At 45.6% G+C, this 11,906-nt stretch overlaps 1 protein-coding gene across 1 annotated transcript; it reads right to left on the bottom strand.

Annotated features, from left to right (window-relative positions):
* Positions 1-2,077: 2,077 nt before the first annotated feature.
* R3HDML (R3H domain containing like) lies at positions 2,078-11,483 on the bottom strand. Its single transcript, XM_063087430.1, has 5 exons — positions 11,223-11,483; positions 8,600-8,718; positions 7,036-7,168; positions 5,872-5,987; positions 2,078-2,210 (listed from the first exon to the last, which is right to left on the bottom strand). Exons 1-5 carry the CDS (start codon positions 11,481-11,483, stop codon positions 2,078-2,080), a joined length of 762 nt encoding a protein of 253 aa, XP_062943500.1.
* Between the last annotated feature and the right edge of the window lie 423 nt (positions 11,484-11,906).

The raw sequence follows: 11,906 nt of genomic DNA, 5'->3' as shown, positions 1-11,906 counted from the left end.
TTTAGGGAAAATGACATATGGTCGGCAAATCTTCTCCCCTCCACACCCATATAAGGATATTAATATATTTTTTAATCTAACACTTACTATTACCATTGTTTTACCAAAGAAAGGACATTTTTATATCTCTCCTGCTCCTCATAAAAAGTAGAAAGGATGTAATCTGAGAATACTGAACTCACAACAGTGTCCTTGTTTCTCTTATTTCGCTCATTTCCAGCATGTAAGCTGGGATAATATATAAACAGGCACATGTGTATTGATCTAGCCTTTGAGTAGTCGGGCTAGAGGGGCTGTTAGTCCCCTCCCTTGGTTGTGCAGGTTTCTTCCTCACCCCATCTCCCCCCACCCAATTATCTCCCCTCCTCTTTTGACCAGAAAGAGCCACTGCATTGGATCTCAAAGTACTTTATTAGGGATGAAAGGGGAGGAGGTGACATGCACAGGTCAAGGCCTGGGTAGGGATGACCAGGAGTATAGAAAACTCATTCCGACCAGGACAATATAGGGACTCTGTAGATTTCCTAGTCTGCGAGCAGAGCTCTCTCCAGCCAGGCAGGGTGCGGGCCGCAGCTGGAGGGCAAGGTCTGAGGGAGGAGATTTTACTATCTCTGGAGACAAAAGGACTTCTGTGTGTCTCTGGGTGGGATGGGGTGGGGAGAGGGGACATGGTTTATTGGAATGAGAATGTGAGCATAGGGAGAATCAAAGACACAGAGTCTGAGAGGGAAAAATAGACAGGTATAGAGCAGACAAGTAGACAGAGACACCAAGGCAGAGGGACAGAGTGATGCATAGGCCCAGAGACAGGAGGTCCCTCAGGCCAGCTTTGGCTTTGTTCTTCCGTTTTGAGAGCTTAGAGAGGTGTCAGGGAGCATGAAGGGGATGTCAGAACCTGAGCTCCAACCTCACTGCCATCGAGGACAAGATGTGCAGCTCTGAGTGAGTCACACCTCTCCTCTGAGCCTCAGTGTACCCATCTGTAAAAAGGGGGCCTGGACCCTGTGGTGGCTCCAGTAACATGCAATGGGGGTGGGGATGGGATGTTCACAAGCTCATTTCTATGATTTTTAAAAGCTTGGACCTGAAATGGGCCCAAGCTGGTTGGCTGTTATTGGATGAATGAAGGTGGATTTCAGGCTAAAGAGTATATAATAAACGCCTTTCATTGGATGGAAAAGGCTTTTGGGCTTCAACTCTGAGAGTCACAAAACTAATCTGATGGTACTGCTCCATGCAGCTCTGGCTCTCTGAGAGTTGAGTTAATGAAGGGTGTCAACCAAAATAACAAACAGAGAGGATCTCTAAAAGAAAATGATATTTATTCTGGAATAGGGCATTGCAATGAGAATACATGTGCCATAGTAAACTGTGTGCATATTCAGGAAGGTAAAGGAAGACAAAGTGTTGCAAAGGAAAAATGATGGACAATTACATAATTGTTTGGGGATAATTATCCTTGGCTACACAGATCAGTAACAAGGGTGACACCAGTTCAAGGTTACACAGATGGTTGCTGGGCAGATGTCCTCGCAGAAGTACTATTTTGTGTAAAGTTGTGATGGCCGCTGTGCAAGGCTGTGGTTTTGCAGCATCTCTTGTGATAATTCTTGTTATTAGGCATTTGTGCTTGAGAACCCTTCCCTTCTTGGCTTTCCCCAGCTCGATTTGTCAGTTTTTTGTTGTTGTTTTTTATTTTTAGCACAATCAACTTCATTTTGATTCTGAAAACTTTTCATGCAGTTCTCTTTCTGGAGTCCAGAGAAAAGAAAGATATAACTAAGGAAAGAGGGAAGACACGTGGCTGGTTAGTTCAGTTGGTTAGAGCGTGGCGCCATTAACATAAAAGTCCAGGGATCAATCCTTATACCAGACAGCAAAACATAAAGAAAGAGAGGTTGCTTTCTTCTGACACATGCTGAGCATTTAGAAAAGGGAATCTAGGAGGGAAAACACAGGTTAGTGCAGTGAGCCCAAGTAACATGCCTTTTTAAAAATCATCCCCCCACCCAGTCTTTTGGGAGGAAACCTTGTAGCACCAGGCCCAGCTGGAGGCACCCCAGGGCCCAGGGAAAGTTCAGAACCACAGGAGCCTGTTGGATTTGAGCCCAGGGAAGCAGAGGTTGCTACTGCAGCTGCCTTGGTAACGGGGGGGACAGGCAGAGCATGGTCTCCCCATCTTGTACGGTGCCTCGCCGATCCAGTTGCCTCTGGAAGAGAAAAGGTCCCAGGGAGACAGGGTCAGGTGAGCAGGTTAGGTGACTAACCTCCACATAGATTTCCAAATCTCAGCACTGCCATATACTGGCTGTGTGACCTTGGGCAAGTCACATCTATAAGCCTTGATTTCCTCATCCGTAAAGCCAAGAAGACCCCCTCCCTCCCCAGGATGCAGCGAAGATCAAACGCAGCCATGAGTAGCTGCTCCTTGCACCACGCCTGGCAAATAAGTGACTCCCCTGCAAGGCCTGATTTTCTTATCTCCCTCATTCCCCCTGGAGAATGCAGATCTGAGTTCTGGTCCTGGATTCTGCCACCTGCCAGCTGGTGACTGAATAAGGAACCCCACTTCTTAGGACTTGATTTTTATCCTCTGCATAAAATAAATAAATGAAACGATGTCCCTGAAAATTACGAGGAGACCTATGAGAAAACACTTTGTAACTTACAAGTGCTGTGTGAGTGAGAGCCAGAATAACCAGATGGAGAGTAGACTCCAGTCATGGAGGGACGTGCCCATCAACCTCATCACGGCCCCTGTGGACACTTCTTATCCCAAATCCATCCTACCTGCTCCTGAATTAATCCTCTCAAAAGATCACCACCTTCTGAGAGGAGGCGGGATAGGGAGTTATTGCTTAATGGTTACAGGGTTTCACTTTGGGGTGATGAAAAATGTTTTGTGGTGATGGTTGCACAACATTGTGGTTGTAGTTAATGCCACTGAGTTGTACATCTAAAAATGGTTAAAATGGCATATTTTATGTTGTATATTTTTTACCTATATAAATATATATATATATATTTTTTTTTTTTTTTGATGGCTGGCTGGTATGGGGATCAGAATTTACCATAATTTTAAAAAATTAATTGTGTACTATACTAAAACCAATTGGTACATTGTATGGCATGTGAATTATATCACAATAAAGCTGTTTTTTGGTCTGGCTGGTTAGCTCCATTGGTAGAGCATGGTGTTGTAACACCAAGGTCAAGAGTTTGGATTTCCATACCAGCCATCTGCCCAAAAAAGCTGTCTTTTTGTTCTTAAAAAACCCTACTTTCAGCTTTCCATTGCCTATGCTGGGGTTGGCAATTTTTTTTCTGTAAAGGGACAGACAATAAATATTTTAGGCTTTTAGTCAGGCATTCTAGACTGCCCTAAAAGCATGTGGACCTGAATTACACACCTCATCTTTCCACACTCTTTTCTCCATCCCAGTGTGTGGAGTTGTCTCTTTTTTCTCTCCCTTTCCCCTCTCAAAGCCTAAAATCATTCCCCCAGCTCTTGCTCATGGCTGCCTAATAATCTCACCACTGACTTGTAGTGTTAGTTTGCAAGTCCCAAAGCCTTATTTTCTCACCTTATGTGATCACTCCTTGTGGGCAGAAATGGAATCTTTTTTCCTCCAAAAGTGACTGTGAGGAAAGTCAGCCAAAACGCTCAGATAAGTATGCACTTATGGTTTCCTAACAGGATTGATTGATTCATTCATTCATCATTCAACAAATACTTCCAAGAGCATCTATCGGATATCAGGATTCATGCCAGATGCTGTCAGTCCACAGTTTTCAAAAGGTGCTCTTGGAAGTTAGGGAGCTGGGAGAGTTAAGATGCCTGGGGTGATGGAATCCAAGTAGGTTTTTTTGGTACAATTTAACCACTTGGGAAAAAGCTCTTCTTAAAAAAACAAAGGGTTGAAATCACTGAAATAGAAGGATATAGAAATGAATAGGGTCTATTTCCCACCCTCAAGAGTTTATAACCTAGTTGTGCAAGGGTACTTCAAAAAGTTCATGGAAAAATGGACTTAAGAGATAATATGAATCTTTCCATGAACTGTTTGAAGACCCCCTTGTACTATAGGCAGGACACCACTCAGGCTACACCAATATTTTAATCCTTCAATTCTGTGAGGCAGGTAGTATTAACCCTAAAAAAGGGGACCGAAGCCTATAGAAATAAAATAAAACTTAGTCCGAGCTGGGAATCAAATCTAGGCCTGATAGCAATAATAGGAACCAATATGGAGTCCTCACTTACTATGAACCCAGGGGTATGACCTGGTCTATCTCACTAAATTTCCTCAACTATTTCATGAGTAGGTACAATTTTATTCCCATTTGCAGATGAGGAAACACGCATGGAAAAGTTGAGTGAAATCACAAATTTGAACCCTAGCAGTCTTGATTCCAGCGCCTAAAAATCTTAACAACTATACTGTTAATACTCAATGCTTCAAAAATGTGCTGTCAGCAAATGAATGGGAACAGTTCCTTACACTATTTGTAATGGCGTTTGGTTTCTTGCATTTTCCCTGTGTGGTAAAGCTGGGCTGCAATATGTACGTTGTCAGCATGCCACCATCTAACAATAACAAGTGTCCTAGCTGGAGAATTTGTGGTCAGGCTACCAACGACTTCAAGAAAATCAGCATATTACAAGGGTACTTCAAAAAGTTTATGGAAAAATAGAATTGAAAGATCATGCTAATCCATCCATGAAGTTTTGAAACACCTCCTTGTATAATGGAAAGAACATGGGACTTGGAATCAAGAGACTAGTGTTTCACACAGCTCTGCTACTTATTGGCTTTGTGACCTTTGGTAAATTACTTAACCTTTCTGAGCCCCAATTTCTCAATCTGTAAAAAGGGGCAATATTTTCCCAGTGTCCCTCCCTTTTTATTCCTTCTTTCTTTCATCTCTTCAATGAGATAATAAGATGAAAGAAAGTATTTTGCAAATGATCAGGAGCTGTGTAAGAGTAAAATGTGGTTATTATTATGTAGTTTTGAAATTTTAAATATCATGTTTACTTAGAATTTGTTCTTGTTTTTGTATGGGAACCTGTAAAGTTTGCAAGTTTGTATGCTGTGCATTGGCTGGGAACTTCCATTCCCCTTTCTCCATGTTTCTAGAGATGTGTATGAAGACAGCTCCTAACCTCTCTCCCACCAAGCTAGCTGGAGAGTCTGGGAGGAGCTGAGATGCTCATTCTGTTCTTCCTTTGTTTCCTTTGGGATCAGCCTGCCTGCAGGGAGCATGTGTTCTTGGTTGTCTGTTTGTTGTGGTGAGCTCAGAGGGACTGGCTCTGCACTTGTAAGAGGCCTGTGCTTGCCTGGTGCTGCCTGTCACTGGGTGTGCAGTTCTCATTCAATAGTGAGATATTTGCAAGCCCACTTGGCTGGCATATTGGCAGATCTATTTTTTTTTTTTTTTGTCTTTTTTGTGACCGGTTAGGAGATCGCAACCCTTGGCTTGGTGTCGCCCGCACCACGCTCAGCCAGTGAGTGCACCGGCCATCCCTATATAGGATCCGAACCCGCGGTGGGAGCGCAGCGGCGCTCTCCCGAGTGCGCCACAAGGTCGGCCCATATTGGCAGATCTAAGCCACATTTTCCACTATTGATTTCTTTGTTGATGCTGCCTTTCCATCTACCTTGGTCCTCTGCCTATCTCCCAATCAATTCTGAAACTTGGTCAAAGAAAAAACATTACCAATTGATCCTGTAAAAGTACCAAAATTGTACAGTATTGAGGGTACTTAAGATGGAGGAAAGAGGGATGTTGCATGTCTTTCTTTCCTTTGCATTCTCGGGATCCACCCTTCTGCCACAGAGCCTCTTTTGCCTCGGTGCTGGCACTTACTTAATGGCATAGTTGCAGACCAGGTATACTGCTTGATGCCAGGTGCTGCCCCAGACCTTGATGCTGCCACAGGTGTGGATGGCACAGCCCAGCCGATTGGAGGATGCCCACACCATCTGAGGAAGGACAGAGACAGGGCAGGCTATGAGAGGAACTCAGCTGCGCCCATGTTCCTTGGGACTGCATGGCCCTCATGCTTGGTTCAGGGTGGGTGCAGTGCTGAGGTCTTCCTGGGGAGGCAGTCTGCCTGTCACAAGGTAGGAGGCTGGAGATATTTATACTGTAATATAAAGTTTCTCAAACTTTTTTTACTACAGCCAACTGTAAGGAATAAATTTTTTATTGTTACCCAGCATACACACACACACACACACACACACACACACACACACACACATGCACAATTGGAACAAAAGTTTTATGAGCCAATATTTAGCCTTATCATATGTGATATATGCTAATATTTCCTATACTGTTCTATTCATTTTCTTTCTCCCTCCACCAATCCCCAAATCTTTAAAAAGCATTGTTTTGCTTGAGGTTAAAACAGAAACTTTGGAGCCAAACAGACTTGGATAAGAGTCTCAATACCACCAGCTGTGTGACTTTGACCAAATCACTTGACCTCTCTGTGTCTCAGTTTCTTCTTTAGTAAAACGGAGGTAATAATGTCTCATGGGAAGTCAGGAAGGACATTTGGTTTAGGTGTCACATTTGCTAGAGGATCTCAAATTTAGATTTTTGACATTACCTCCAAATGAGTCATAGAGAGATGGATAGGGCTGAAAGATGACATCTGTCATACAAATGGAAATGTTCATCCTATTACAACAGTATATTGTGTGGTAATTTTATGTGTAACAATGGTTAACCTTCAATATTAGCTCTCAAACTATACTACTGTTTTTGTAATCTTATTTTGGCATTTCTTTTTTTTTTTTTTGAAGATAGTGGGAGCCTAATAATCAGAAAATACCTAAGACACCCAGCAAAACAAGATTCACCTCAATTCAGTGTATACCCAACTTTCCAAGAACATACTTCTAATGTAAGAGGAAGCCCACAGGGGCCTCTGTTTTAATTCTTATTTCTGCCACCACACTATTTTTATTCTAAGGTACCAGGATTTGTTCTCCCGTCGGCCCTCAGCCTCGGCAGAGTTACCTGGGTATAGTGGGAGCAGACAGGGCCACTGCAGCGCCAGGGACACTGCGGATTACAGTCCCTCGGGGCCGGAAACAAGTAATGCTGCTTCTCCTCGGACCAAGGCTTCACAAGGTCTATCACTGAGCGGTACCTGGGGAGGCAGAGAACATGGAAGAAGCTGGGTGGGAGGGTAGAGAAGTCACTCTGCCACCAACGTGCCTCGTGACCTTGGGTGAGTCACTTCACCTCCCTTCCCTCAGGTTCCTCATCTATAACGAGAATGAGAGCAGCAGCACCAGCCTCCCAGGTGTGTTCTGAAGATCGGTGGAGATAGTGCACAGAAAGGTTCACCTGCACCTGGCAGGTAGTAAGTGCTCAATAAAGCACACTCGTCATTGTCATGTGAGGGGCTGGCCATGAGCTGGGCATCTCAGGCAGGGCAGCTTCTATTTATAAGGAAGAAAAGACTCATTGGACCATCTCGTAGGCCTCTGAGATGTGAGATGCAGGGAAGGCAGACACGTGGTGTGTCAATCTGAGAAATGCTACAGCCTGAAAAGCCACCTGGTTGGGGCCTGGGGGCTTTTTCTATCATACACGTTTGACAGAGGCACAAATACACGAAAGGGCCAATAAGAGGGAAAAATCTGGAAGAATTCACACTCATAATTTACAACAGCACATCTTTATCCCTAACACCATTTTGTTTTCCCTTTGGGGTAGGGGTGGAGTCTGGCAGGAAGAGTTTAATGGCAGGAGAGAGAGGATGTGAAGTTGAGGAAAGACCGAATCACCTGATGTCTGCTCTGGAGGACTCTGAGGGACCATTCACGGTTCCCAAATGCCAGTGCTGGCCCTGACCAGTCAATGACATGAAAAAATGCTGCCAGGGCCCTGCGTTTCTACTGAGCTCCATCGAAAGGACTGGCCTTGATTCTGGCTTTCCTGTTCTTCTGGGGGGTGGTAGAATGGTGGGGAGAGGAAGTGAGCTGTCTCTCTAATGTCCTTATTTGGCAAAATAAAAATATGACAATCATGTGTCTGTCTTGTAAATGTCTTTTTGAAATTCAACTGGCCTATGAAATCCTCAAGTCTGGAAAGAACTGAGCTAGGTCAACATCTTTGTTTTACAGACAGGGACACCAAGGTTCAGAAAGTGCAAAATTACTTCCCTAGGCCACACAGATCAGAACTCAGGTCTCCAGATTCTGACTCGAGAGATGGAGTGGTCATAAGAAAGTCAGGCCAGGAAAGTAGGTTTGCTGTTCTCAGGCTTTGGGGGGGGGCACCCTTGGGCCTGATGCACCCAACTCCCAGTTCCCAACTCTGCTCCCGTGACTCTCCTCCCCTTGTCCTGTCTTACGAACCTTCAGATCACTCCTCAGTCTCCAAAACAATCTGTCCCTTTTTGTTCACCCAGTCATTGCCTGTCTCCTAACGAGAATGTAAGCTCTCACAGGTAGGGAGCTTATCTGCCTGGCTTACCACTGTATCCCAGCACTGAGCACAGCACATGGTACAAGTAAGTGCTCAAGGCGTGTTTGTTGAATGACTAAATAAGGAAGCTCAGAGGCTCACTCACCGGCCAGAATGGATGGAGAGGTTCTGGCCCACGTATCTCATCAGCTGGGAGGGCCCATGGGCCCAGATGCATTGTGTCGCCCAGGCCTCAGCAGACCTGGCCAGCCGCTCGTCCCAGACCTGGGGAAATACAGACCATGAAATTCCCCAGAGGGATAACCACCACCATCACAGCAGCATGCAGAGATGCACTTTTACCTGGTGCCATTCTTCCCCCATCTTCTTGGAACCCTGCAAAAAACTCAGGCTCAGAGTTGGAAATTGGGAAACTGAGGCTCAGAGAAGGCTATGACTTCAAGGTCAACCTCAACTCCACATCAGAGCTGAGATCCACATGCAGGTCTCTGACTCTGAGGCCCTTGATTCTGAACGGGGTCCCAGATGTTTGTCCAGGAGTTCTCAGCAGTCCCTAGAAGTGACTGAGCCCAGGGTGATGGGAAAATAACTGACTTTCAAATTGTATTTATTGTAATTTCTAAATGTGTTTATTTTAACATTAAAAAATTTTAATTCAAAAGCTTTTTTTTGGGAATAGTGAAAACATGCACAAATTTAATATATAAAATATCCAAAGGAGGAAAAGTGGAAATTCTGTCATCTCTCTCCTATACCTATTCCCCAAGCCACCCTGCACCTGCCCCCAGAGGTGATAATCATGTTTCTTGTGTCTTCTTCCAGAAATACTCTATATCTGTGCAAGCAGATATATAGATATCTGAGACATATATATATATGTATATATATATATATACATATATTTTACAAATGGCAGCATTCTGTTCTTTACTTTGCTCTTTTCACTTAACAGGATAGTTTATCTTAGTGATTATTCCACATCAGTACATGGAGAATACCCTCCTCATCCTTCTTAACAGCTTTATCATTTTCCAAAGTGTGAATTACCCAATTTTTATAAGTGGAAAAAGTGTTACTTAATAAAATACTAGTTCCCTTCCCCCTCTGACTTCCTGCAATTCTCTAAGAGGTCATTTGCTCATTCAGCACATACTGAACAATATTATTTCTAGGCACCAAGGACTCTAGGACAGTCTAGCAAGAAAATGAGACATTCAATGAGTCATTAATCATTATAATCCTCGTGGGTGTGACAATGTGAAATGGGGCCATGGGAGAAGGGGCTCCTGGAGCGAGGGATGCTTAGTCAGGTACCTGTCTGCAGGCAGAAGTCACCTAGTGAAGAAGAAATTAGGGTACCAAATACGTCTCTGCAGTGTTGTCTGACTCATAACCTTTCAGCAAGAGCAGAGGAGTTCCCTCATGCTACAAAGGGGTAAACTCAGGGAAGAAGCATGCTAACCATCAAACCCAAACCCCTGGCCCCTCCCAGAGCTCCTAGTAAGACATCCCACTCTCTCTGCTCCATACTGCATGTAATCATTAAACACCTGTTGGGGTGAGTGCCATGCACACACAACTGGTGCTCAATAAATGTGCCATTTGCTTGAAAAGTGGAGGGCATTCTATGTGCCAATCCTGTGTTAATACATGAGTGAGTCAATCAAGAAACAAATAAACGATGCCCCCTACCGCTAGCTATCTGCCACCGCGGCTCCTCCCCAGCACCTTACTCCTTCCTGACATTGTATTATATGTCTTGTTGTTGATGTGCATTTTCTCTCATCCCCACTAAAATGTAAGCTCCGTGAAGGGAGGGTCCTCTTCCATCCTGTTCTCAGCAGTATCCACAAGCCTTAGCATGGTGCCTGGCTCCGAGTGTAAGTGAATGGATGTGTTGCAAAAGTCTAAGAATATTCAGGCTGTTGATTAGCACATATTTGGCCTAGAGGTGGTGGGCTGGCAATCTCTTGCCCTAAAGAAATCTACGGGTGGGCTGGAAGCCTATCTCTCTAGTTCGGTGTGGGACAATGGTCCTGGAGGAGGAGCTTCGATAAGAGGAAGGTTCCCTCCTTCACGCCAGGAGTCTGGCTTCTGGGGGCTGGAGTGAGAGCCACCAGCCCTGCCTCTTGGAAGGAAGATATCCCAGTTTTCTCTGCTGGTCAGCTGCTGGTTTTCCCCAGCCTGAGATCCCAGATTCCTGTCCCTAGGGCTCCAAATCCTGCCTCCACAGACTTGCTGGAGATGGTTTGGGTATGTCAACCAACTCCCAGGGCGAAAAGACAATGGCATAAAAAGTGCCACCCACCTGCCCCTGGCAGGTCCCCAGTGAAGAGGCAGAATTCTCAGGCAGGGTATCATGTTGCTTAAGACCACAATCTTAGCAGCAAGCAGACCTGGGTTGAAATCCTGGCTCGGTGGCCTTGGGCAAATTAATTTTCTGAGTCTCAATTTCTTTATTTGGAAAATGGAGATAATAACACCCACCTTAAAGGAAGAATAGTGCGTTCAGGGTTATGTGCAGTGTCTGGCACACAAAGGGGGTCCGTAAACATCAGTCCCATGGCTCACTGGAGGAGCTGTGCAATCTCCTTAGTCTCCTCATCTGTAAAATGGGCAGACTAATTCCTGCCCTTCCCACAGATCCTGGACACCCAGATACCAGCTAGCAGGACCACGCTGGCAAATGGTCCAGTTCTTCAAAGCCAGTCATTTCAGGCCAAGGTGAGTTGGCTGGAAGGGGTACTGGGGAGGGCATGGAGACTCACCATGTATTCCATGTTGGCAGCAGGTGGGTATACGCTGGCCCGGATGTGGTTGTGATAATCCAGTAAGGCACTCATGTCCTGGGCAGAGATGTGGCGCTTCCGATGGTACCGGGGCACCCCCAGGCCACTTGGGGGCCTCACAGCTGTGCCCTCAGGCTGGGCCAGGGCCAGAGTACCATTGGGCACCATCAAAGCATTCACTGTCTGACCTGCCCAGAAGAGCAGGCCTGCCAGACCCATGGTGCTGGGAAGCAGGGGCATAGCTGGCTGGAGGGGTCGCACGTCTGCCTCATGCAATCAGAGCAGGCTGCCTGGAAGGGGCAGGCATGAGAGCACCAAACCCTGAGCATTCTCCTCTGGCATTGCCAACCCAGAGGATGTTACCCACTAGGAACTTGGCAAAGACCTCTTGACTCAGCACTGGTGAGATGCCCAACAACTCTTTCTTTCCACCCCAGTGGACTGAGTGGTTTGGGGAATGGGAAGAAATACCCAGACAGTGGCTAATCCGGACCAGGCTCAGGAGTGAGATGGGGCCATCACTTCAAAGCCTGGGCTCTATCCCACCTGCCCAGGACACAGACAGCAGTGTCCTGTAGCCTAGACATGCTCTTCACCAATCCTGCTCAAGTGGGCTCAGCTGATGTCCTCAGAGGGCAGGGCCAACCTACTCCAAGGCATATT

This window comes from Cynocephalus volans, chromosome 1 (genome assembly GCF_027409185.1).
Source record: "Cynocephalus volans isolate mCynVol1 chromosome 1, mCynVol1.pri, whole genome shotgun sequence".
Lineage (NCBI taxonomy): Eukaryota > Metazoa > Chordata > Mammalia > Dermoptera > Cynocephalidae > Cynocephalus > Cynocephalus volans.
Note: the sequence above shows the minus strand (reverse complement) of the source record. Positions and strands in the feature narration are given on the sequence as shown.

What these genes read in the sequence shown, in the direction of transcription:
- R3HDML (XM_063087430.1), bottom strand. Translation starts at nt 11,483, where the DNA reads ATGCCCCTGCTTCCCAGCACCATGGGTCTGGCAGGCCTGCTCTTCTGG. An exon ending in CTGCCAACATGGAATACATG is followed by an intron (nt 8,719 to 11,222) that starts GTGAGTCTCCAT and finishes GTATTTCCCCAG; the next exon opens with GTCTGGGACGAGCGGCTGGC. An exon ending in CTCTCCATCCATTCTGGCCG is followed by an intron (nt 7,169 to 8,599) that starts GTGAGTGAGCCT and finishes CTGCCTCCCCAG; the next exon opens with GTACCGCTCAGTGATAGACC.